Genomic DNA, 24,097 nt, shown 5'->3' with positions numbered 1-24,097 from the left:
GCAGATCAGTAGCTTAACCAGAAACTGGATGCCGAAGTGCAACTTTCCTTTGGATCCACCTCACTACTGCTTCAGCTCAGTATGCTACTTGCTATCAGCTCAGACCCAAATTAAGTCTGAATTTCAGTGAAAACTATTGCTTTTATTGCCAAGAAGTAGAATGCAATATGCATTCGTTCTCTTTTCTCCTAGCAAATGCTAGGTGAACACTGCCAGACTATCAAAGTTTTTGGAAGGGGCCACTTCCTTTATATATATATATATATATTTTTTTTTTTTTTTTTTTTCCTCTCCTTCTACACAAACTGGTTCTTTATGCAACCAAGCTGAACTGTTTGTCTAGCCCCAGCCACTGAAAGGAGAAGCTGGTGGCCACATGCTTCTAGCCATCTCCAGCTTTTTTCTGGCCAGGTGGATTTTTAGTTCCCTTGTTGACTGAAGGATCAGAAACTTTAGGGTTGGAACAAAGCCAAAAATTTACATGCTTCTCCATCCACCCTGGCTTCCACTCTCATGTTAGACACCCATGGTATTAATTCACCAGGACGTAGCCGCTGTGCTGGGGATCTACAGTTTCCATCATCTCACAATCAAAGAGTCCGGGCAGCTCTGAGAGGGTCAGTGCATCGTAGTTTGACTGTGGCTCCTGGGCTGCCAAGCTGCCCTGGCTGTCAGGCAATGCTACACTGCTCTGCTGTGCTGGGTCCATGGAATACTGGCACTGGTCAGGGTAGTCTGGCTCAGAAGAGGTGACAACAGGCAGTTCACAAGTCTGATAGGAGTACTGTAAGGATTGTGGTGGCGGCGGCAGCTGAATTGGTGATGACAATCGTGATGAGCTGGTGAGCAGGGAGGGCGGTGGTGGTTCCAGCTGTACTTTCTGGTAGTGACTGAGGAAGAGGTCATATTGTATTTGTTCTGAGGAAGGCTCCATGACAGGGCTTAGAGTCTGCTGGAGGCTGAACTGGGTTGGTTGCTGCTGTGCTGATGGCTGCTGCTCCTCCTGGCATGAAAGTGGCATTTGACTTGACCTTGGGTACGAACTCTCGGCTATTTGCATCTGGTTAAAATAGGCCTGCAGCTGGGACTGCTTCTGGAGAAAGAGTCTCTTCTGATGCAGTCTGAATCGAGGACAAAAACAGCAATTATTTTTTGGCTTTTCAAGTGTTAAGGCACTAGCATCAGTGCTGCTACACTTGCACTCCTACAGTTCCAGCAGGGAGCAAAGGGCAGAAATGGAAAATTCCTAGTCAACCTTTTTTATTTATTGAAATTTAGTGTGCGGAACTTGTGAACAGAACAGTTGTACTTTTCCAGCTACTAAGGCAAGTGAACAAAGCTTCCCTCCCCCATATTCCTTCTATCTGAACTGCACTCCTCACTATGAAGTTTTACAAAACTTCACAGCTTTGACCTCCTTGCAAACTGGAAGAATTTTCAACACGGTGTCAGGTTACACAGCTACCTTTGAAAATTCCTGTGATATGACAAAGGGGAGGTCTCTTGCCAGCCAATTCCCTAAGCACATACAAATAGAAAACCCGCTATTGACGTATGCTGATAGCATTCAGAAAAGGAATCTCTTGTTTCCCAGCTTATTTCTCTGCACAGACATCCTAGTCTTGAATAAATGTATCAAGCTGCTCTGAATACTGTCAGTATTGTCAGTTAAGTCCTTGATTAGGATTAATCAGTTGTCAGGAGTGTCTGTGACCTATAAAGCAATTCTAGATTACATACTTCCTTGAAATCAAGTAGTATTTTCATACTTCTATTTCTTAATTCTTTTTGTTCCATAAAGAATGTAGCTAGGTTGCTGTTTTCCTTTCTCGTTTTCCAATTCTTCTGCAAAATTTAGTGACATGGACACGTGTTTAGTATCCTCTTTGTTTGCTTAATAGTTACCAAATGATGAGCTCATAAAAACCTTACAGCTCTTTAACTTGTCAATTAAAAGCTTGTCTGCCATAATACATTATAACAGTTATAAAAAGGCACAATTCCAATCCATTCATTCCTTTTTTTTCTCTACAGTAACTTTTTCAAAGGAGCATCACTTCTGAATTTTCACTGACAAGAAAAACTCTGTTTACTTCTCATTTTCTTCACAGTAAGATTACTAGGTCATAGGAACAAGGTGGGAAATATCTAAATGAATGCAGAGCTCTCAAGCAGGTGAAAGGGTATGAGCCATGCTCTGACCTACCATAAAAAGTGCAATGTGTAGTGAGTGGTGGGGACGGCAAGGGAAAAGATGAGCACAACAGCGCAAGAAGTAACTTCTGCTGTGCTTCCCCTTCGCACGCCAGCACTAAACAAAGCATGTGGGCATGTGGGCATTGTCAGTCTACCTGCGCCCTAGTGGAATTGCAAAACTTGCAGCACAGCAATTTGTATTTTTTGTAATTCTGTAAAATTGACCTGAACAATTTTTAAGTGAATTTTTCCTTCTCAAGGAATTCCTAATCAGACAAAGTCTGTCTCAGTTCTTTCATTACTACTGAGAGTACGGATAAGTCACTTATACGCGTAGTTTGAAATCTTACCTGTGCTCCTGTAACTGCTGTTCCAGACTCCGGGGCAATTCTTTGCAGAACAGCTGGCAAGTGTTTGGAACTTTTGATAGTAGGGTGGGTTTCTGCAAGTAAGGTAGCACTGTTTTAAATTGTATTTGTTCAGTCCAGAATGCAAGTGAAAGAAGATTGCCTCGCCTTATGATGGCTTAAGTGTCCACCTTCATTTTCAGAAGCTGCCACTAGAGCTGCTGTCTAAAACCACAGCTATCACTGCTTACTGACTTCTATCCCTTGGAAAAAGAACATTTTTGATGATGGACTGTATCATATAAGTCCATAGAAAAAATTCTTCCTAACTGGAAGAGAAGCTGGGGAAAAAAAAGGGGGGGTGTGGGGAGAGGGGGAGTTTGGAAGAGAAACAGAAGATGGGTGGAGGCTCGTCAGATCCTGATGCATCCCCTTTTCAGGGTGCAACACAGATAACAAGTATTCATCAGCAGCCACCTCAAATAGCTTTAATAACATTCCGCAGTAAAAGAACAAGTAGGAAAATTCCAGCAATACAGTCTGATTTTCCCATAATTGGAGTCATTGTGCAATAGGAGAAACATACAGCATAATTTCAAATTCAGCTGTTCCCTGCTAAGATAGCATTTGACTCAAGAAGAATAATGGGATCTGAAAGGCCAAAGACACATGAACACAGTGCCTGACTGAGAATGGTGGGGAAGGCATAGTACCTGGAGCCTGTGCTGCAAGTACTGTGTCTCTAAGCTCTGCCGTCGGGATAACACTGGGGTATGTGCACCACTGGGGAAAGTGGCCGCAGCCTCCTGCTGCTGAGGTCTTTCTTCCTGCAGAAAGAAGGAGGAAAAGCTTCATCCCCAGAAAAAATCTTTTTCTGCCTAAACCCTTTCTTTGTGGAGTTCCCCTGGACAGAGATTCCATTGCTGCTCTTGGAGTTGGGTCCCGGTGTCACCCATCACTTTTTCACTGCATGCTGAGCAGCCCACGTGACAAAGCTCTGAGCTATCTGTGCTGCAAACTGCCAAGGGCTTACATCTCTGACTAAAACCACATTATATATAACACTTTGTGACTTGCTTGCCCTCTGGAGTACTAAAAGTAAAGTGGTAGCAAACTGTGCAAAAGCATGCTCAGAGTTGAGTCAGCTGTCGTTGCACAGCTTCAGAACTGAACACAAGAAGATTTCTATAGCACTTGGGAAGGACATGCACAGCACAGGGGTAGGAGGGAACACTGTGAGCACTCTGGCATGCATATAGCAAGCAAGAAATTCTTGGGGAAACTTTACAACTTGTTGTCAGAACTGAAGTTTTCCAGCAGTCAGAAAGGAACAGCAGGCTTGACCTGGAGCATGGGTGCTTGCAGTGCATGTGTGCTGCTGGCCCGTTTCATTCACAGAGTCTGACAGAGATTTCACATTCCTATTTCCTGCGACCTGTTCCATTCCAAACACATAGTTAGGGAACTGGCAGGAGCAATTTGGCCTTTCACAACACAAATCAAGCTCTTATCACGTAGCTTTTGCACTCCTTAAAGTTATATATAGTGGAGGCTAACTCCAACATGGAAAGATGTTAATTGAGATATGTTACATCTGAAACATTCAAATTAAAAGTAATAATGAAATATCAGATTTGGAAAACTGCCAAGATTCTCAGACACCCCAAGAATATAGAGGCTAACCTGCAAGTACCCATTCTCCATTCTGCAGGAGCCAGAGAGGAGAGAAAGGAGATGCGTCTATGAGCAGCTCTCCTCAGACTCCCCACAGCACCTCATCCCCCCCAGTCTGTCCCACAGCAGTGCACCTGGAGGGGACAGCTATGCTAAGGGTGGTACCTGTGCAGAGCTGGTAGCAAGGTCCTGAAGCTGGGGGGCAGCTGATGGCAGAAGGGGTTCTTCTTCTGATCTCATTTGCTCGTACAGTAGCTGGACTTTGTTCAGCTCCAAGATTCCTTTGGTTCGTGCCAGATTCTGGAGGTGCTGTCTGAATGCTACAATACCTGTAGAAGAGGTGTGCAAAAGCCCTCGTCAGAAAATGAGTTACTTCATGTCTGGTTGGCACAGCAGCACAAGATCAGCTGTGGTGCAGTCAGAGCCGTGTAGGAACACAGCAAGTTTAGGGCCTCATGGTTACCTTGTGTGAGGGAAGTGTCCGACGCTCTGCGCCCCTCCCGGAAGCTGACAGGGGAGCGGTTGTGAGTCTCACGCTTCTGGGATGCAAGAGCCTGCATGGCGGGGTTGGTCGGCCGCAGCCCCAGGAACGGTGCTGCCAGCGGCACCACATCCTTCAGCGGAGGGGCATCGCCCAGCAGGCCCACATTCCTCTGCACTGACCCCATGTTGTACTCTGACTCTATGCTGCTGCCCAGAGAGGAGTTCTCATCCAAAGAGTAGACCTTGCCTGTGTCAAAAACCAAAAGCCAAAATAGAAGGAAAGTACAGCAGTAATTAGGAAATGCCATGGGCTCGAGCTATTCCTGCCATGTCCTCCATTAGAGAAAATGAAACAATAGAAGTAATCATAATATGTACAGCACTGGAATGTCTTGGGGTTTCTTACTACTGGTTTTTACATGAGTGCAGCAATAAGACACCATACAGGTGATGTTCAGTGGCTTGTTGAGAGTGCAATCAGTGTTCTTGCAGGGGATTCTGATGGGATCACAGCTTAAGCTGAAAGGCTCTGTCACCTTGCTGGTTGGGCAGTACCCAAGAATCTGGGGGTTTTTGCATGCCCTATCCTCCTCCTCCAGCATGTCTTTAGGGGATAAAGGGCTTGGAGACATTTGGTTATGTGAGAACAGCACAAGCAAACTCACAGGACCTCACCCATTGCTACTGGTACATGACCACAGCCAACTGTTTGATTGCTGCTCTGATTTCATACTACCCGCTCAGCAGGTTTGGGGGCTGTGCGGAACTGATCTCATGCTTTGAGGTGTTTGCGTATGTGTGTAAGGCCCATACCTGTGCCTGGCACCACCACTAGTTGGTTGGTGACTTCGGCCAGGGTGTGACGCCGCTTCCCACAGCGAGCTGCCTGCAGGGCTGCAAATGCCTGCGCAGGGTCATCCTCTGCCTCGCCTTCCGTCTCTATTCCTTCATCGATTGAGGTTTCCATCATGCTAGTTGGCAGTGACTGGCATCCCTTTCGAATCATCATGGGAGGCACGGGATCTAGCAGGCAGCCATTTACCTAAATACCACATGGAACAGACAGCTTTCCATTACTTGCACACAGCAGCATGCCAAAGTATGAGAAATCTCTGCCTGTCATGGAGGGTGAAGGCAGTTTTCCTAGAACCCATTGAGTTGCTGAAGAGTTGTACAAAACAAATCTCCCAGGTGGTATCACCAATGCCATTCCCCTTGCTATTGACTCCCTAAATCTGAATACTCAATTCCACAGCACTGAGTTCTCCATGGCCTTTCTTGTTTAAACCAAAGAAGCAAACTAATTTTGCCAGCTCTGCTACAAATACAAATATTTACAGAATTATCAATATTGTTGCTTCCCCTTGCTCAGTGCTCATTTATTCAAATTCCCAATGCTCATTTTTTGTTATCAAATAAGAACTATTAAATAAATGGTCTTTTTGTATTTAATTAATTGGTGTTCTTTCAGAGCCACAGAAGTGTATTCAGGATTGATACAGTAAGTGTACTCCTTCCAGCAGAAGTCCATTGGACTTGCACTGCTGTTCCATAAACAGAGTGAGTCTGGGGAGCCTTCTTCTTGAATTCACACAGCTTGTTAAATCTCCGAGCAACTTCATCTGGTTTGAAGTTAGCGTTGCTTCCCAAACTGAAATACTGGCCCTTTCCAATCTGAAACACTCCTAGAATTACATTTCTGTATTTATTACTCTTAGTCATTTTGTCTTGAATTCTTTTGTACCTTAACCAATTCCATATGCAATTACTGGTGTGCTGAGGACCACGGCCCATGTCATACTGTTGGCATTCTGCAATACTCTAGAAGCTCTGAGTACTATCCCGCTGCACAAGCTTTGGCAGGCTCAGATTGAGCAAAATACGAATGAAACAGCACATTCATTTAATGTAAAACTACACTGCTGTAGATGATGCTACATAAGACTGGTAAATTGTATTCAACAATGTTTTCTGGTATTTTGAAAATACATGTATTTGGAAAAGAAAGTTCACTGCATTAATAGTAGCTATTAACAGATGGTCCCAATAGCAGACTATATTGCAGTTACTCCAGGACAGTATTTAAAACAGTACTGAGAAATGCTTTCACTAATTTGAGCTTCAGTATAATGATGATTCTTGCATGGAAAAATTCTGCATCTGCTGCATCTATTTTAAATAGTAGCTGACATCCTTAAGCCTAATTTCCTTGCACACTTTCCATTTGTGACTTTCCCACTCAAAAGCCTTCTAGTGACATGGCAGCAGTAGTGCTGGAAAGAATATTTAGTGAACTGCTGGAATAGAAAGGAGAGCACATGGGCTGTCAGCTCTTTGCAGTACCACAGCATGTGGCTCAGAGCTCGGAAGTTTTAGCAGATATGGCATGTAATAGATAGACACTGAAATATTCCTAAGCCATTTGTGATTTAACACCTCACTGTAGTCACCATTTACTGATTTTACTCTGGCCAGATGTCATCTGCAAAAGCAATGGTGCATACAAAATTAAGTTTGAAAAGTTAATTTCCAAATCTCTTTGAAATACTTTTTGCTTTTCAGACGGTAAGGACCCATAGATGGAGTTAATTAAAGCAGTGACGAGAACCAGGACCACGCTCTCAGTAGCTAACCAGCAAATGAGTAGTAAAACCCTCAAAATGGCAAGCCTGAGATCAGAACCCTGCCTGATAGCAGGAAAAATGTGAAGTGCTAAAATTAAAGTTATAATGTGATATAACAGGAGAGAGAACAACAAAAATTTCACAGGAATAACACACTTCACAAATACAGTTCTTCTGAGCAATATCCTCATAAAAGCTGCTGTGTTGTACCCATGCTGCCAACCTCACGCATTTCACTTATTCTTTGCTACCTTGCAGAGTACTGTGACAGACCTCAAAGCTGGATGACAAAATCCATCAGAATATGGCTCCCTTCAGAGCTGAGCTGTAACTGTACATTTCTAGGGCTGCAGAGCTGACATATCACATTAGTTGAGTCAGCTTAATCCATTAATTGTGGAGGTGCAGGAAACATACACACAGTCTTCCAGTCTGATTAAAGAAAGCAGAACCTATTAGATGGGATAGGCTTTTTTTTTTTTTTTTTTTGAACAGTTCTACTTTTTACAGGGATTTCCAGTTACAGGAATGGCCCATCTGAGAGCCCTACAACCTACCTGAAATGCTGAAGTTCTATTAGGCTCTGACAGACTGGAGGTCCTGCAGACTATTTACCATTCAACAGAAACTAAAAAAAATGCAACTGTTTTGACTAGCTTGTTATGAAATTGATATATAAAATACTACACTTAAAAGATCTATTAATGACTTAATCACAAGCTTCCATTGCCAGCTGAAGATTTCATTAAACCCTCCTGTTCTCATTTGTCTGATTTTTTTGTGATTAGCTGAGTGGATTGCTCTAGATTTTCAGTATAAAGAACAGGCAGGGAGTGCAGAGTCCAGCTCTTAGTCTGGAGGAAGAGCAGTGCACTGGTAGGAAGGGCTGCCAACGTGGAGAAGCAGCCACTGAGCCTCAGAAAGTTGTACAAGATGCAAGGCAGTAATTTAAAAGGCAGCCATGTTTTACTAGTCTTACTGAATTTGGGCACAACAGTAGGGTGAAGCTAGGGTGTACCTTTGGTGTGTTGACTCTTTCTTCTTCCAGAAATGCCGTCTCTGTTTGGCAGTTGGACGGAGGGAATGAAAAGACCTCTGCTCCTGAGGTGGGGGGAAGTCCTGGGGACCGTAGCAGCCTCGTGTTTTCTGAGCACAAGTTCACTGATGGCACCACAGCTTGTGCCTAAAAGAAATGAAAGGACTCCAAAAACTGAACAGCTTTAGACAGAAAACAGTGTACAAAGTCACAAATTAAAAACAAACAATTCCCATCCCACCTCCAAAGCGGAATTCGAGAATTCGTTTCCTCATTCTTGATGTATCACATTCTTAAACTTGGGGGGAAAAAGTGTCATTACACTAACTACTTATCGAAGCTGAGCACTTACTAGCAACGAGGAAAGTGGGACTCTTTGGTGCTCTCCTACATATGACATGCTATAATTCCTTTCTATACATATAACACCCTAAATATTACCAAGAGGATCAGGGCTGGTTTCAATGACTTCTCTAACATGCACTGATTCCTGCTGAAAAACAATAAGAAAGAATAGAACAGAACTATTGAAAGGAGATGTGTGCATCAGTGAAGGCAAGCATGGCAAAATTAGGAAAATAGGATAAACAACCAGTGAAAGCCACTGTTTTCCTGACATGCAGGACACACAGAACTTGTCTATCCAAAATAAAACAAGCAGTCTTATACTGGAGCCTGTGGTGCCATCATGTGTAAAAACAAGCTACGTTGTTGCTCACGATAGCTGCACAATTGCTTGCAGTCCTGAGAAAAAGCAGGAATAGTGGCTATAGAATATAGAAAACTTGAACATGGTACAATAATGAACTACCTCCTGTTATGTTCTCTCTTCCTCCTTGCTCATCTCTTTTCACCTACTTTTAATACATCTTATAATTAATAATCTGCCTTTGAATACCATGTCTTTCTGTCTTTAGATCTACCATCTAAGAACACAGCTGGTATTAACCTTTGTCAGTCAGATTTTGCATGGACTTGGGTTTTCATAGTTGAGGTGGTTTGGCTTTAATTTCAGCAGAACCTAAAAACAATGTTTTGCTGTCTTAAGCAAAACAGGAGCAGACTAGTTGCAATTTCTCCTGGAAGTGGGGCCCAGGTACTTGCTCCATACAGCAGCAGTACAGTACCTATGAGGCCATAAACTTGAGAGTGTATTTTCTTGAAATAACAATAATCTGAGTAATCTTAGGCCAAGTCTTTCACGTTTCCAGTTTTGCATTAATAGAAATTAAAAGCTCTACTTTTGTGTCTAGCCTAATGAAATAAAAGAACATGTTAAAAAAATACCTGAGTATTATTGGAATATGACATGATAAACTCTGCATGACCTTTCTTTCTGAAGAAAATCACAAGGGAAGAAGTAGACTGAATAGCTGCAGAGCCTGTGCTGCAACAGTCAGTATAGTTAGAAGGGATGCTAAGTGGACAGCCATTTGCAATGGATGGGCTGACACCAGATGTAGGGAGCACACAACCGCTGCTAATAAAATACACACAGCATTCTTAAGACTTAAATCAATTAGTTGTCTCAATAGCTCTGTGCTTGTCTATGCTCAGAGGTTTTGCAACCATGCTGAGAAATCCCTTTGCTGCATAACAGGAAGAAAAAACGGCACAAACTTCAGCAGAAGTGACCTTATTTAGGAACATACCTGAGTCTTGAGCAACAAAGAGTCTCATGACAGTAATTCTCATATTTGCCATGTAATAACACAATGAATTAGTTTCTTAACCTGACAAATCAATGCTATTTTCTCTTGGGTACCTCTATAATTCAGGGAAACAGAAAGCATATCTAGAGAACAGCAGGTGAGAAAATAATTTTATTTTCAACAGGTCTTTTTGGACTGCCTCTGTTTAAAAGCACTCTGTAGAGCGTTCATGCTTTAGCCCCCTTGCCAGCAGACCCCTCCATAAATTCAATGGCTTATTTGTGGATCACTTTAAAGATACTCCAAGCATTGCACAGATTGTATTTCTCTAATACTCCAACCATTGATTTCCAAGCAAAAATTTAGAAATTCTCAAAAATGGAAGCTTTCCTCTTTGAAGCACAAGCTTTCTCTTTAACCGTATTGCCAAAAAAGCGCTGCCCAAAAGGACAAAAGGGATGTTAAGAGCAAAACAAAGAGAAAAGAGGGAATAAAGGGAACCTAAGGTTAAAGCACTCGAATACCTGTTTAAAGCTTAAACCATTGTTTGCATTTTGGGACTCAGAATGAAGTCAGTCAACTTTCACATCTGCCTAGAAAGAGACCTCACCTTGGCTACTGTCTGCTCAGCAATGGTGCTTGGGCGGCGCTGGCGAGCATCAAATCTCTGCTCTACAGGGAAGCTGCTTCGATGCGATTTGAGTCTTTCCACTAACAAGTAATAGATAGCAGCAAAGTGGTTATAACTCTTGTTCTGCAGTGACTGAAAAAGAAAAGTGCAAGAGTTTATGTGCAGTCAAATACAGGTTATTTTTTACATTCTGTGAGACCAAGAAGCAAGAATTGTCATCTCAGGAAAAGAAAAAAAAAAAAGATACTGAAGAGGGGTTTACAGCATGCAAACATTGTTCTGGAGTTGAGAAAGTTTCAAATTGGAGTACTAAGCAAAGTGTAAGAATCAAATGTTGTTTCTGCATTAGAATTGGATATTTTTTATTTCATGGTCTCCACTGTCACAGTTGTTTTTGGGAGTCTTTCTACTTTACTCTGATAGTTTGCATCACTTATCCTCTACACAAACCTTCCCTAGGAATGCATACTCAGTATACAGTGTATATATGTGTATTTTGTCATATCCATTGTGAGAATATCCTAAATGAGGATCAAACCAGAGAACAAGTCATGCCCTGCCCAAAGAAGCACCTGAAGAGACATCGGAGGGCCTGGCATCAGCCCCGCCTCCCCATGCTTTTTGTTTAACAGAAGACTTTGTGTCACGGAGTTCAGAGTGTCATGGTTCTATGAAGAAAATCACCGTATCAATACGACAAAAAGAGCACTGAGACATCTTGGAAACAACAGGATGGCTGCTGACTGACACCAGATATCGCACCAATTAACAAATGTAAACTTTGATAAGATTATGAACCTGGAGCACCCAGCCATTGGGGAAACAGGGGAGAGGGATAGGCAAAGGAGGAAACAAGGTACAAAAAGCTGTCATTGTGTCCTTAGAGGTGCTCCTGCTTCCGGGACACCCGCCATTGCAATTGCAAATAAAATCTGCTTTTATCAGAGATAACGTCCTGACAAAAATTATTTGGATATTTTCAACAAAAGCATCAGCTTTAGTATAGGGGCCTTTGTAAATCACGAGGCTCACAGTATTCCAGTGTGCAGCAGTACCTATAGCTAATGTTAAGGAGCAGTCCCAAGCCTTCAGAAATTTGAGAACAGAGGAGTGACTGAGATGAGTGACCTCCTGAATGTACTGGCCATCCCAAATCACTAGAAACAAAAGGAGCCAGGCCTCTATAACGCAGAGAAGCCTCCTCTGGCAGGAAGTACTCAAGTGCAGCCTCTACAATGGTTAAAAGCGTCAACCACTGTATAAAGAAACGACTGTGTTAACTCCACAAGGAGTCTGTTAGTATTTACATTTAGTAAGAAGCACAGGTTGGAATTGGAGGGAAACATGTAACTTCTTAGTACTTCTGTGATCTCCCTCTCCCTTCCATGGACAACTGCTCAAGACTGGTTTACCTCTATAGTCTTCTGTTGGTCTATTCCAAGGCTGTGCATTAGCCGGAGAACCTGTTCGTTATACTCTCCAATGGAAGGCTGGTTCTCCTGTCCTGGGGCATAAAGAACAGTTCTCTGGGCAGGAACTTCTATCAGCATCCACTTGTGTTCCTTAATCTGAGCAATCGTTAACCGTTTGGATGGGTCTAGGACCAGCATTCTTCTAATCAGATGCTCACAATCTGTTGGGGAGTAAAACAAATTACCAGCCTGCTTACTGTTTGCATATTTTCACCTGACACCTCCCGAAAGAGCGTGACAACAGGAAGCTGCCTCTCTTCTACTTGACTCCGGCACTAAAAACATTTCCTGAGGGCTACAACAATCTTTGAAAACAAGATTAAAAGTCACACAAGAGGGAAGAAAAAAAGACCCAGCTTCTTTAAAGCACAGTGCCATTACATCTACATAGCTCCTACACAAGGGGCGAGGTAACATTTTGAAGCTGCTTGTGCTTCCTGAGTGCCAACATTAACTGATAAAGCTTCAAAAACCTCTGGGAAATGTGTGTGGGGAAACAAGCATCTTCCTCCAGCATTCTGAAATAGCTTGTCCAGGCTTATGGAACAAGAGGTTGGCAAAAGTAAGCTTTATTATTAAACTGATTACTATTAAAGATTTTCACCCCAATGCTCACAAAATGCTTCTGTGGCTGTGAATAGTAGCCAATGGCAAAGAGCAGTTTTACCTGTTTTAATTCCAGGATCAAAGCACAACCAGTGCTTTAGGTGCCACAGTGATTCTGAATATAACAGGGTGTTGCTGTTTTCTGACCACTACATATTCAACAGTACTAAAAAGAGTGATCACATAGATCTCAGTTGGGTTCTGGGAGATGAGGGTACAAGAGATGAACACAGTTCTCATGCAATAAAAAGTCAGTATAACAATGTAAGTTAACTAATGTAAGCTTACCAATCTGTCCTGCATTTCCAGCTGACCATAAGATGCTATGAGCCAGCCAACTCAAATATTTATGACGGATAGTTTAGAGAGATTTCTGGCTATTTACTCCTGTTGATCTCTTTCGGTTTCCATGTTTTGCTAACAGGCAAATTCTCCCCACTCCCTGCAACACCATGTGATCAGCAAAGGAAGCTGCAAAGCTGGAAATGAAACAGCCCATCTGCACCTCAATCACAGCAACAGCTGACGTGTGGAATCAAACTCTGTAACTCAAGTAAGATTACAAAGCAGGTACAGTTTATTCAGTGCTGCGCAGACACCGGATGCAATGGGGATAGATCCACCTAACTTGCAGAATGTAGGGCAAAACCTTAGTAAAGATCTAGGCTAAACTAATACATAATCAATGATTTTCCCAGAATTTGCATACATATTCATTAAATTTCCAAGAGCCCACCGGCATATGGTCGCTCCTCTTGCACATGCGCCATGGGCAGTGGGGGTCTCCTGGTGGTCATGGGATGAAAGCTCATTGTCTTCAACAGAAGTAATCCCATCCTGACCCATTTGTTGTGTCATGTTTCTTCAAGTTTACAATTGAGTGTCGAGATGTTATCTGGCCTCACATCCTGCTTACCTGCATTCCTATACATTGGTTAACCCTTATCTTGTCCTTTCCTTATTCATGTTCCCCTACAATGGTTAACCTTCAGTTTGTCCTCTCCTAACTCACAGCTGCTACCTGCACAGAGGTTCTTGCATCTAGTTCACGTGCTTATATCAGCAAAGTCACAAACACAGCACAACTCAGAGCAGGCTGCAGACTGTGCCCAGGAAGCTGAGGGCTTGCTGCAGTGCAGTGTTGCTAAAAGCGACCAAATAGCTGAGCTAACCAGATCAGCTGTACAATAGCAGCTATTTTCAGGTGCAGCATGCACTAAACACCACCAGAATGAAAAAGGGGAGGACCAGAATGTTTTGCACCACAGAATGCTGAACAACAGACTGAAAAATTATTTTTAATTCCCTTAAAACAAATAAAGAAAATCCCATAAAAAGTAGAATACTGAAAGGGGATTTGATTCAGGAAAAGTTCTTTTGAAGTAATCAGGCTTAGAGACCCTTTAATAAATGGAAGCTGAAGGACACCATCAAACTGTGCAAAAATGGCCCAATTTGTTCTCATCTGAGAGGCACATGGCAGAGGGAAACCCAACAGATGGGGCAGTTAGGTAAGGCAGAGATCTAACAGTCAGTTGTGTCTGGGAGTGCCACAAGTACAAGAAGTTGGCATATGAATTCACTGTGCACTTCTTTGCTTTTGTTTAGCAGACACTGTCAAATGCTCAATCCACAACCTAGAAATGACAGTGATATTGCTGTCAGCATATTTTCTTCCCAGATTAAAATGTTTACGGCCTTGTAAAATGAAAGTTAATTGCTATACAAATGTGCCTCTCCCCCTATGTCCCCATATTCCTGGTCACAGTAGAATGAGAGATCCTTCACCTTCTATTTCAATTTTCTCCTTGTCTACGGACAAGCCACACTGCAATCTGCAGGAAGAACGGGCTGGTTTGCCTACCTAGGAGAAGTAGCCTAATTGCAAAGACATACAGCTCACCTAGGCTTTTACTTGTGTTTCTTTGCAAAATGAGAAACAATTTGCTGTACTGCAATCTGCTGGGCAGATATACCACCCTCACTGTACTGCAACAGAGATTATTCTAGAATTTAATCAAAGTTTAACATAGCAAGAATATAAGACAAGCCATTACCTTCTGACATAAAGTAAGGTATCCTGAACCTTCCTTCCAGAACTCGCTGCCTCAGTATGGGGAGCGTTGGCCCATCAAAAGGTAATGCTCCACAGACCAAAACATAAAGAACCACACCCATGCTCTGTAAGAAAGAGAATACTCCTTTCATTTTTCAGGCTTCAAGCAAAGTAGTTGAGCTTGGTTAGCCAAATCCTGTCACAGAAAAGTCTGTAAATTATGTCCCAGAGAAACAGGAAATTTATACATAGTAGAGTTAGAATTCTGAAGACTGTTAGACCTTAGAACACTAAACCCCAAGTGGCTAGGCTTGCAGTATCTGTGCCAATAAGCAGGTAAGTTGAAGCATAGCATGCTGGAGACTCTGGCTACTAGCAGGAAGCTCATGACAGATGACTAAATGAGACCTGCAGAGCAAGCCCAAACTAAGGTAAGAATCAGAAACCATTGCTCTGAATGTCATTCAAACAAAAGCAAACCTCAAACAGCAGCCACTTAAAATAAGAAACGTTTCACATTTACCAATTTGCAGAAACCTGGGTAAGAAACCTGGCATCCTTATCAACAAACCTGGTATCTTTATCAACAGCGATCTTCAGGGAAAGATGGATCTGTACTGCTGTGTACAGTACTCTGAGCATAGGGGATTGTGTAAAATGAACAAAAGGAGACAATCTGGGAAAGGGCTCTCATTCAATTGCCAGACTAATTTTGTGAAGCACGTAAGTTAATTGGCACTGCAAGTGGAAATCGTCCTGCAGCAGATGCCAGAAAAATATCACACCACACAAGATGAAATAGCCACAGCAAATGAAATAACCACACCAAACTCTCATGCCATGAGTTGCAGCAGATAGTCACAGCACTCAATTTCTTAGGAGGAAAAAAGGAAAACATTTAACATTTACCTTAAAACTTTTTAGAGATACAGAATCATCTCAGAAAATAAGTGAAGCTAAATTTCAGATAAGCTTTATCTGAACTATAAACAGCCTGCTTTTCTTTGTGAGCAGGTTTATTCTGTTAATAATTTAGGGTCACACATACTTAGAAATATTTACCAAAGCTCAGAGATTCACTTTTGATGTTCAAAACTGACATCTACTGTAGGCTTATTTGTCAATTACTGGAGATTCAGAAAGGCAATTGCCTATTTTTTTTTTTTAATATGTCTACATATATATGTAGATAAATTTATATGCGTGATATATGTGCGATATAGCATATATATGTGTGATAACATTGATAGACAAATGCACGTATGCATCTATGTACATAAAAGCACAGTGTTTCTTTGTTAAAAGAACTAGCATCATTTTAATTAGCAGCTGAAAGGTGACCTTCTGTGCACCGTTTGCTTACCAGGCTTTGGCGAAGATGTCAGTGCCTACGTTATGAAGTGTGTAATAGTATCACCGCAAACCTAATACCAGAGCAGTGGCTGCCAAGTTGTATTGTGTCTGGTTGCTTCAGAAAGTGAATGTCTTGTAAGTAGCAGAATATTAAATAAATAAAAATTTGGAATGACAAAGCAGGCTGACAACAGATGAAGGGCACAGAAAACTTCTTTGGCTCAGTCTTATCCCTTTTCAATTGTGTAAGACTGAAGGTGACTCCCTTGCATTGATAGCACACAGAAAGATTCAGAAACAGGCAACTCAGAGAAGAAAGCAATCATCATCTCTCCATCTCTTCTGAGTTTCAGCTGCTCTGAGTCCCATCAACTTCAGGAACAGGTTCAATCCCCACTTAACACAGAAAATACCAGAGGCACATAAACAGCAAAGTTCATGCATTCATACAAGGGAGATTTTGCAGGAGGTGCAGGCTTTCCTCTGATATGCTTACACAGATTTACAACATACTTAACAGGCACGTAGATAGGTAACTTTAATTTTATCTGGTGTTAAGAGGCATTTTTACATCAAGGAGTAAACCTAAAGAGCAACAGTTGTCTGCAGCTTAAGAAAACTCAAAGACAATTCATTTACTCCAGCTACCCAAAAGTTGACTTGAATCCACTTAAAATTAAGTAAATAAAATAGCAATACCCAGATATCCAGCTGGGGTCCTTCATATTGCTGTCCTTCAAAGACCTCTGGAGCTGCATATGGTGGGCTTCCACACCACGTCGTCAGAGGCTCACCACTCTTGTAGAAATTTCCAAATCCAAAATCTGTTGAGAAATGAAGGGGAAAAGTCACTCCAGATGCCAACTGCATGACACACCGAATAATCGTAGGCATAGGCTGGGCCTGAAAGCTCACCTTCATTCATAAAAGGCTGTATCATAAATCCTTTTATCATTACTCCCACTGCAAGCATTTATTAGAATGCTGAATGTCCTCTACTGCTATTTTCACAATGGCATAATCATTAAAATATTCTACAACACCTATAGAAGTTTTAAGTAAACTTATAGCAGTTTGCTAAATCTGAGTTGATAAACAGCTATCACTAAAATTCAACAAAATGTCACCCATATGTATGAGCTTATTTACTTGCGAAGAGATACCTGAGCCACAGTGCTGAATCTGAGATACCCTGGGCTTTCTTTAGGTACTCTCTAGCCTTAAATAAACAAAATTGATAACAAAAGCATCAGTTTTGTAGATGGGAAGAAGGAACTCTGCCAAAAGCAACAAGCACACACAACCTTCTGCAAGGAAGGAAGCTCTGCTCCTAGGATTGCCCATAGCTCTTTCAGTCTCTCAGTAAACCTTACTAGTCTACAACTGAGCCATTCTTTTAAAAGGCTTCCTACAGCTTAACATGAAACCAGACTTCCGGACTTCAGCATTACTGATATCAATCCAATAATTAAATACGAAATGACAGCCACAATTGAATATAGAGATGAAGCCAGAAAAGAGCCTGCCACAAACGGTAGATTACCCTGTTGCTGTTTTCCTGAGTTGCATGGGTTTTTTTTTTCTTACTAGAACAAAACAGCAAACAACAATAGCATTGAGGAAGCTGGCTTAGAAACTGAACCAAGGCTGATCATTTTCAGAATGCAGAATTCCATGTGGGTGTTAAAACTCCCTTGCGTCTGATCTGTAGCTGCTCTCCTGTCAGTCACTTCACCTTTCTCAGTCTTCAGAGATCTTCACAGCACAGACCTTACAGCTCCTTTTATTTCCTACCATCACTCTCACTCTTTGCTTGGTTCATACATCAAGGGGGCAGTAAGAATGAAGAATAAAGCAAATGAAGTACCTCCTACATCCACTGTAGATACCCATTCTGAACACACTGCTTCAACAGCACTACTTGGTATTAAAATACAAGGCTTGTCTTACTCTTCAGGCTTTTAATAAAAGCCTCTGAAGTACACTATATGGATAGACCTATTCATATGCTGAGTCAAAATTCCAGCTCCACTTCCCATAGAATTCAATGGAGCCACATTTCTCTTAGTCCACTGTTCCCTTTGTGCTGCAGACACCCCATACGTCCCATGACACCCGAGTGCTGTTAGTACTAAAATAAAAGAGAAGTCCTCAAGGTGAGAGATCTGATAATAAGGAGAACACTCTTTGGATTTAAAACTTTCAGGCAAACTAGCTTCAGTTCACAATTTGGCTGTATCTCCAGAAGGACCACAGAACAGAACATTACCAAGTGATTGGTGTGCAAAAACCATCAAGCACAGTGATGCTGTTTGTGTTCATCCCTGAGCAACTACTGCTTGAACAGTGGTTCAGCTGTTCCCTGCCCCTTCTTCCTACACACTGCAGCAGAGCATGCAGTAGAAGGCTATAAGTTGCTTTGTGTTGCTTTTCATAAGTGATAACACTTTTACCCTTGGAGTTCCCACAAAGTAATACAGCATATTGGTGTGACTTGAGGAAGAATGCTGTGAAAGTCAGCCATGTTGATATGCAGTGGTCAGTCTGTTGATTTAGTCCTATCAGCTGCTGCCTGACTCAGAGGTACGTTAGTGTGTGGTGCTGCCAATCAGCAGATAGCAGTACTGATATGCACTGTGGTTAGGAGACGCTATACTGGGCACTGCTGGTGCCTCTTTAGGTTTACGGGCTCTGTATCACTGCATGAGAGAATCCCCAGAGTCAGTCAATACGCAGATACTAAACAGAAAAATTTAGCAGGCTTAACAGTAGCACGTAATTGCTTTAGAGGAGCTTGACTCTAGAAGTCTTTGATTGCTTTCCTAGTAAGTCACCAGAGCTCCAGTTTATTGAACAGCACTCCTGCAATATACATAACAAATAATGCAGGCAGAAGACACAGTATCAAGAACACCAAAACTGTAGAGTCTGAGAACACTTTTTGCCTTTCACGATTTTTCTTTAGCATGTAATAAGACACAAACTCCGTCAAATTTGGTTTCAGCAGGTTCAGAAGTTATCTGGAACACACACACACAGCAGCATGACCTCATAAGCTTTTTGACTGTTGCAATTAACTATTTCAACTATGAGTTCACTAATAATTTCAGCAAGATTTGAAAAGAGATCCCAAGTCTTTTCATACCCCAGGTTAATTCTTCTCACCAAGAGCACCCCCTTACAACCTTCATCACCTCTGCTTCACTGCTCACACTGCAGTGCTGAGTCTCTATTGTGTTAAAAAGGACAACTCCTCTGAGGAGGATATTCTTAGTTGTCTTTGATGAAATGTACTAATTAGGAATAATAGAGGAATTATGGAGAGCCAAGGCTACGCAACCAGCCAGCTCTCAGCATGGAAGTGTCCACAGTGGGTAGTGCACTGTAAGGTAACAGACTCAGGCAGGCAGTGGTAACTGTAGATCTCCCAGTTATGCACAAATAGCTCATACTTTTCTGTCCTTATTTTGTGCCTCCTCTTTCCAAAGCTCAGTCTAATCTTGAAGGAACTGCTAGTTACAGCAGTGCACACAGCTCACCTGTCTTATAGCAATTCTAAGTGCTGTTCTTCCATTGTAAACACATCTTGAAGAGTACTTTGCAAGATGACTAAAACACTTTTTATTTAGGAATTTCAAGGGACTGATTGTAGAATTTGTCTCTTGTCAAGTGTTTGAGGGTGCTAAGGAGCGTTACAGCAAGGATGCTGAAATAGAGCAGGCTAGTTCAGGTAGAGCTCATACCTAGTTCAGGTATGAAATCCGTGACTCAGAGCAGGGCCAAGCATAGCTGAAGTGCCTGTCCATTCTCTGCACAGTGAATGGAAATTGTCCCTCTTTGTTGAAACCTCTTTCCTTAGCACTTCAACAGCTTGAAATCTGATGCTGCAGCTCTGCTGCAATGTTTCTGCCACCACAAATGCACATCACATGCTCTGGGAACATCTCAGTCCCCCAGATACCTCAAAGCATAAAGGGAAGATCCCAAAGCATAATGCTAGATCCCATTTCTTTTCATAAAGATTTGCCTAATGCATTTGTTTCCCCTCGGCAGTTAACTACAGAGCCCACTACTCTATATGTACTTCATTAGCATCTCATCAATTGATGGGAATTTGCCTTTTCTTTTTAAATAAACCAGTCATCCTGTGAAATAGATATTAGAGATTTCCGAATTTGCCTTATAAGAGATCAAGTCTAAAAATAAGCAGGATAGTCCTTTCAGACCAATGCATGCCAGTGCAGTACAGATACTAGGTACTTTGTCAGCCACATTAAGGTTGTGTAGAAACAGAAAAATCTACCTTATCTACCTGACCACATATCTGGAACTTCTGTGTCCAACCCAAAGTTGCCAAAAAAGCTGTACTTCAGTTGTCCAGATCCCTTAGAGAAGCCAGGCCAATGGCTGAGCCCACCACAAGTAACTCCACACTGAACAGGCAAAAAAACTTTTCTTGGTAGCATTAACCCTGCATTATACACCAAAAAAAAGCCTCTAATTTGGATCTGCAGGCTCTCCTAATACTCAGACTGGCTTACACAACCACAGCTAGTGGCTGCTTTGTATCCACATACACTGTAAATGAACTCTACTACTTTTGTAGCAATGGCAAGAGCTAAATCTAGTGCCAGTAACTCTCCCAAGCCATTCCTGTAATTCCTCATGCAGAAAAAAAGTTATCTGATCTTCACCCGTCCGGGAAGTGATCCCAAAGTACGTCAGTGCAGCTACAAAGGATGTATTCTCAGAGACATCTGACAACTGCAGAACACTGTGTGCACAATGTGGAGGTCTTTACTTTATTAGAAATTCTCACATGCACACGAGTGGGAAACCGTCTTCCAACACGTAGCAGAAGGAGATAGTCTTCTGAAAGATATACTTTAGTTCAAAAGTAATTAAGCTGGACATTTATATCTACGCTTCATTTACCAATTTAACCCAGTGTTAAATTAAACTTAAATTTAACCTTAAATTAAATATGTATTCCAGAGAATTAACATACTTCTATTACAAGAGACCATATTGGTTACTGCAGAGATCTGTTACAAGCAAAACCTCCACCTTGATCCAAGGTCACTATCCCGGCTCTGACTCAGAGACTCACGTACTCACTGTCAGTGAACTTTTTGGACTTGGCCATCATCAAAAAGCATCTGCCTAAAGGGGAACTACAACACCAGAATTATCAGCTGAAGGTCAGACTGCAAGATCCACAACAGTGCCACACACTGCAAATACACAGAATGCCTGACAGTTGCATGAACAGTTATGCAATGGCATCCTGGCATGCCACTGTACTCTGGAGGCACCAACGTCAGCTCAGATTCCAGATCTAAGTAGGAAATACCGAACGTAATATTGGTGCCATCTTTCCTTTTGCATTCTTCTTCTGTGCTAAAACAATTGCAATATAAGTTGCAGTAACACAGAGAACAACAAAATTTCCTTAAAAAAAAAACAAGCAAACAAACAAAAAAAACCCAAATCCCACAAATTGCTGTACATCACCTGTACAGCAGTGACTTTTTCTGATCACAGATAGACTTTTGTTGTGAATCTCTTATTTTCTTTGAGGAGACATTTCTTTACACATCATTGGCTTGGCAACCCCAACAATACTTCAGGAAACACACAGCAATTTATTTTCACATATACATTTTTCTGTCTGTGTAGGTGTAATTTAATCTGATCTCTCTTCACTTATCTTGAGCATGTCAGATAATTATCAATCCAACTCCCAGCTGCAGTTCCTACTCAGGTGCCACCCTCATAAACCTGTGTACCAGATTCACAGGTACACATTCATAGATTTGTAAGCACAGCTATAGGAAGCATAACCTGCCTGGATATAAACAAGATTTATAATGCTAAGAAATTAAAACTTTTACCTATCCAGACTGGAATTAAAGTTAGAGTTGAATGTGAACATGCGGAAGCTGCTTTAGAAAGAAAGACGAACAAATTTGAGTAGCAAAGGACAGAACAGTCTTTAAGTACAAGTGATCACTATACAAGGTGCAGGTTTATGCTGTAATTAAGATTTTCACTTTTTGTAGTTACCCTTGCATGTTTAATTTCATAGCACTTTTTTTTTTTTTTTTTTCATGATTACCAGAAGCAACTCAAGAGCAAGGGCACCTTAGAACAGAGTAGCATGGTCCTTGCAAAGCTGCTGCCTTCTGCTCCCAGAGCAGCAGTATTACAAAAATCGATGCTGTCAAGACAGTGTTTGGCCAAGTGGAATAGCATCTGATGGTTTTATGTGGACAAAGACAATTGTTTTATTACGCAGTCCTATGAATGAAAGGTCTCTGAACTGATACTAAAAGGAACAGGCAAGGGTGTGTTCTGTCCAAGCGCTACTAAAGCAGTAAACATTACTACTGGCTGCTGGGGCTCAGGGGCAGGAATGAGTACAGGAGGAGTAGGCTAAAAAAAGTGGCATGCTTCATATGCCCTGTTAGTGCCAGATGGATCTCAGCCAGCAGGAATTCCTCATGAGTCTGCACACCTTGTCTATGAGTCTTACAGCCTGTCAAATAGCTCCATCATTCTGTCTTTGAACTGCAGTTCTGCAACTTCAGTTTCTTCCCCTTTTCAAGGGCAAGGAAGACTGGCATCCTCTAGCTTTATGTTTCCACTAAAAAAATAGCATTGACAATAAGAAGTACAGTAAAAGCCAAATGCCTGTTATTTTGTGCTGGAGTTATTCATGTAAAATGAAACAGTGATGCATATTTCAGCAATTTGCTCTTATCATCAGAAATGAAGTTATATTCTGTTGTTATACAGAATAATTACCTGTGCAAGGAGATTAGTATTTTTTGTTAGGGTACATAAATTATTAGGGTGACCTCTTCTTGTTTCCATTATACTTTCCACAATTACTTCCAATTATATGAAACCACTTTTTATGAACTTGAGAATTCATAGGATCCATTAAAGTAACTTCAAAGGAAAAGTTCAAGATTAAGTCACCATACCAGCTGCTTGATCCACCAGGCTTCCTCAGTTTTTAATTACTGTGCTGACAGTTTGGTTGTCCCATTTTTTGAGGTGTTAGAACAGCCAGGATTCAACTGAGTACAAAATAATCACCAGCACTCTTCCTATTCCCCTACTTTGTTTCTCCTTGCAATTGTTGATCTACCACCATCATTCTGGATGAAAGATAATCATTTTTAACCCAAGAACAGCACTGAGGTTTCTCATTCCAGAAAAATGGATTTCAAGAACGTTACTATCACCTAATGTGCCAATTCTGCACAAGACATGTCAGCCACAGAATTCTAAAAGGACTGAAATTGGACTTGCTATCAGAAGACTGAGATTATATAATTCAGTGATCTTTATCTTTTTAACATTTTCCCAAATGTGCATATTAAAAAGAAAAAACAACAACCATTTACAGCATTGTGTTCAGCTGAATAAACTCTGTGTGAATAAACTCTCTCTGTGCCACCTGAAAATATTGGCTCCCAACATTTGGGGCATTTAGTTTCTTGATTTCATTACTGTCCTCAGAATAATATTTAATTTAAAAAGTATAGGTTTTTTTGCACACATAAATGGAAACTCTTTTCCTGTTAAAAATGGAAACAGAGTAAGATTTCAGACCAGTTTGCAATTTGAGAAATAGAAGCTCCCTGCCAGAGCCACTGCTACTTCTGCTGTGCATCTAGCAATATGAGGTGGTCTCTAATTTATACCACTACAAATCATGTAGAAGGGATACCAGCCTCAGAGCTACAATTAATCCAGTCTTCTAAAATTACAAAAATAACACAGCTTGCCTGGCGTTATAGAGCCACATGGGTCTTCTGTTATAACATCGTAATGTGAGCAAAGGACATCAAGATGAGAGGGGTGCTGATAAAGGAAAGGTATGAGCATGTTAGAAACAAACCTGACCCACTTCATGCACTGAATGTGCATCAGCCATTCTGACGTCAATGCATATT

The 24,097-nt window shown here is 41.5% G+C and overlaps 1 protein-coding gene and 1 long non-coding RNA gene across 4 annotated transcripts in view; one reads left to right on the top strand and one right to left on the bottom strand.

Moving 5' to 3' along the window:
- The window catches only part of LOC122167388, a 42,394-nt gene that overhangs the window by 1,990 nt on the left and 16,307 nt on the right, over positions 1 to 24,097 (top strand). Inside the window, exon 2 of the long non-coding RNA XR_006171030.1 lies at positions 13,146 to 13,274. This is a non-coding gene — a long non-coding RNA (uncharacterized LOC122167388). The remainder of the gene's footprint in view (positions 1 to 13,145; positions 13,275 to 24,097) is intronic.
- Positions 236 to 24,097, bottom strand: part of SIK2 (salt inducible kinase 2) — a 42,164-nt gene continuing 18,302 nt past the window's right edge. The window contains exons 5-15 of one of the 3 annotated variants that reach the window (XM_042831922.1): positions 16,830 to 16,954; positions 14,779 to 14,902; positions 12,056 to 12,276; positions 10,623 to 10,775; positions 8,343 to 8,507; positions 5,514 to 5,742; positions 4,681 to 4,947; positions 4,383 to 4,546; positions 3,257 to 3,370; positions 2,547 to 2,638; positions 236 to 1,121 (exon numbers count right to left, since the gene is read on the bottom strand). In XM_042831922.1, coding sequence (XP_042687856.1) covers positions 533 to 1,121; positions 2,547 to 2,638; positions 3,257 to 3,370; positions 4,383 to 4,546; positions 4,681 to 4,947; positions 5,514 to 5,742; positions 8,343 to 8,507; positions 10,623 to 10,775; positions 12,056 to 12,276; positions 14,779 to 14,902; positions 16,830 to 16,954 — 2,243 coding nt within the window. In that variant the 3' untranslated portion in view covers positions 236 to 532. The other 2 variants (XM_042831923.1, XM_042831924.1) reach the window with 2 other exon arrangements.

Source organism: Centrocercus urophasianus, unplaced genomic scaffold (assembly GCF_019232065.1).
Source record: "Centrocercus urophasianus isolate 14NV4802_14NV808 unplaced genomic scaffold, USGS_Curo_1.0 seq_37, whole genome shotgun sequence".
Lineage (NCBI taxonomy): Eukaryota > Metazoa > Chordata > Aves > Galliformes > Phasianidae > Centrocercus > Centrocercus urophasianus.
Note: the sequence above shows the minus strand (reverse complement) of the source record. Positions and strands in the feature narration are given on the sequence as shown.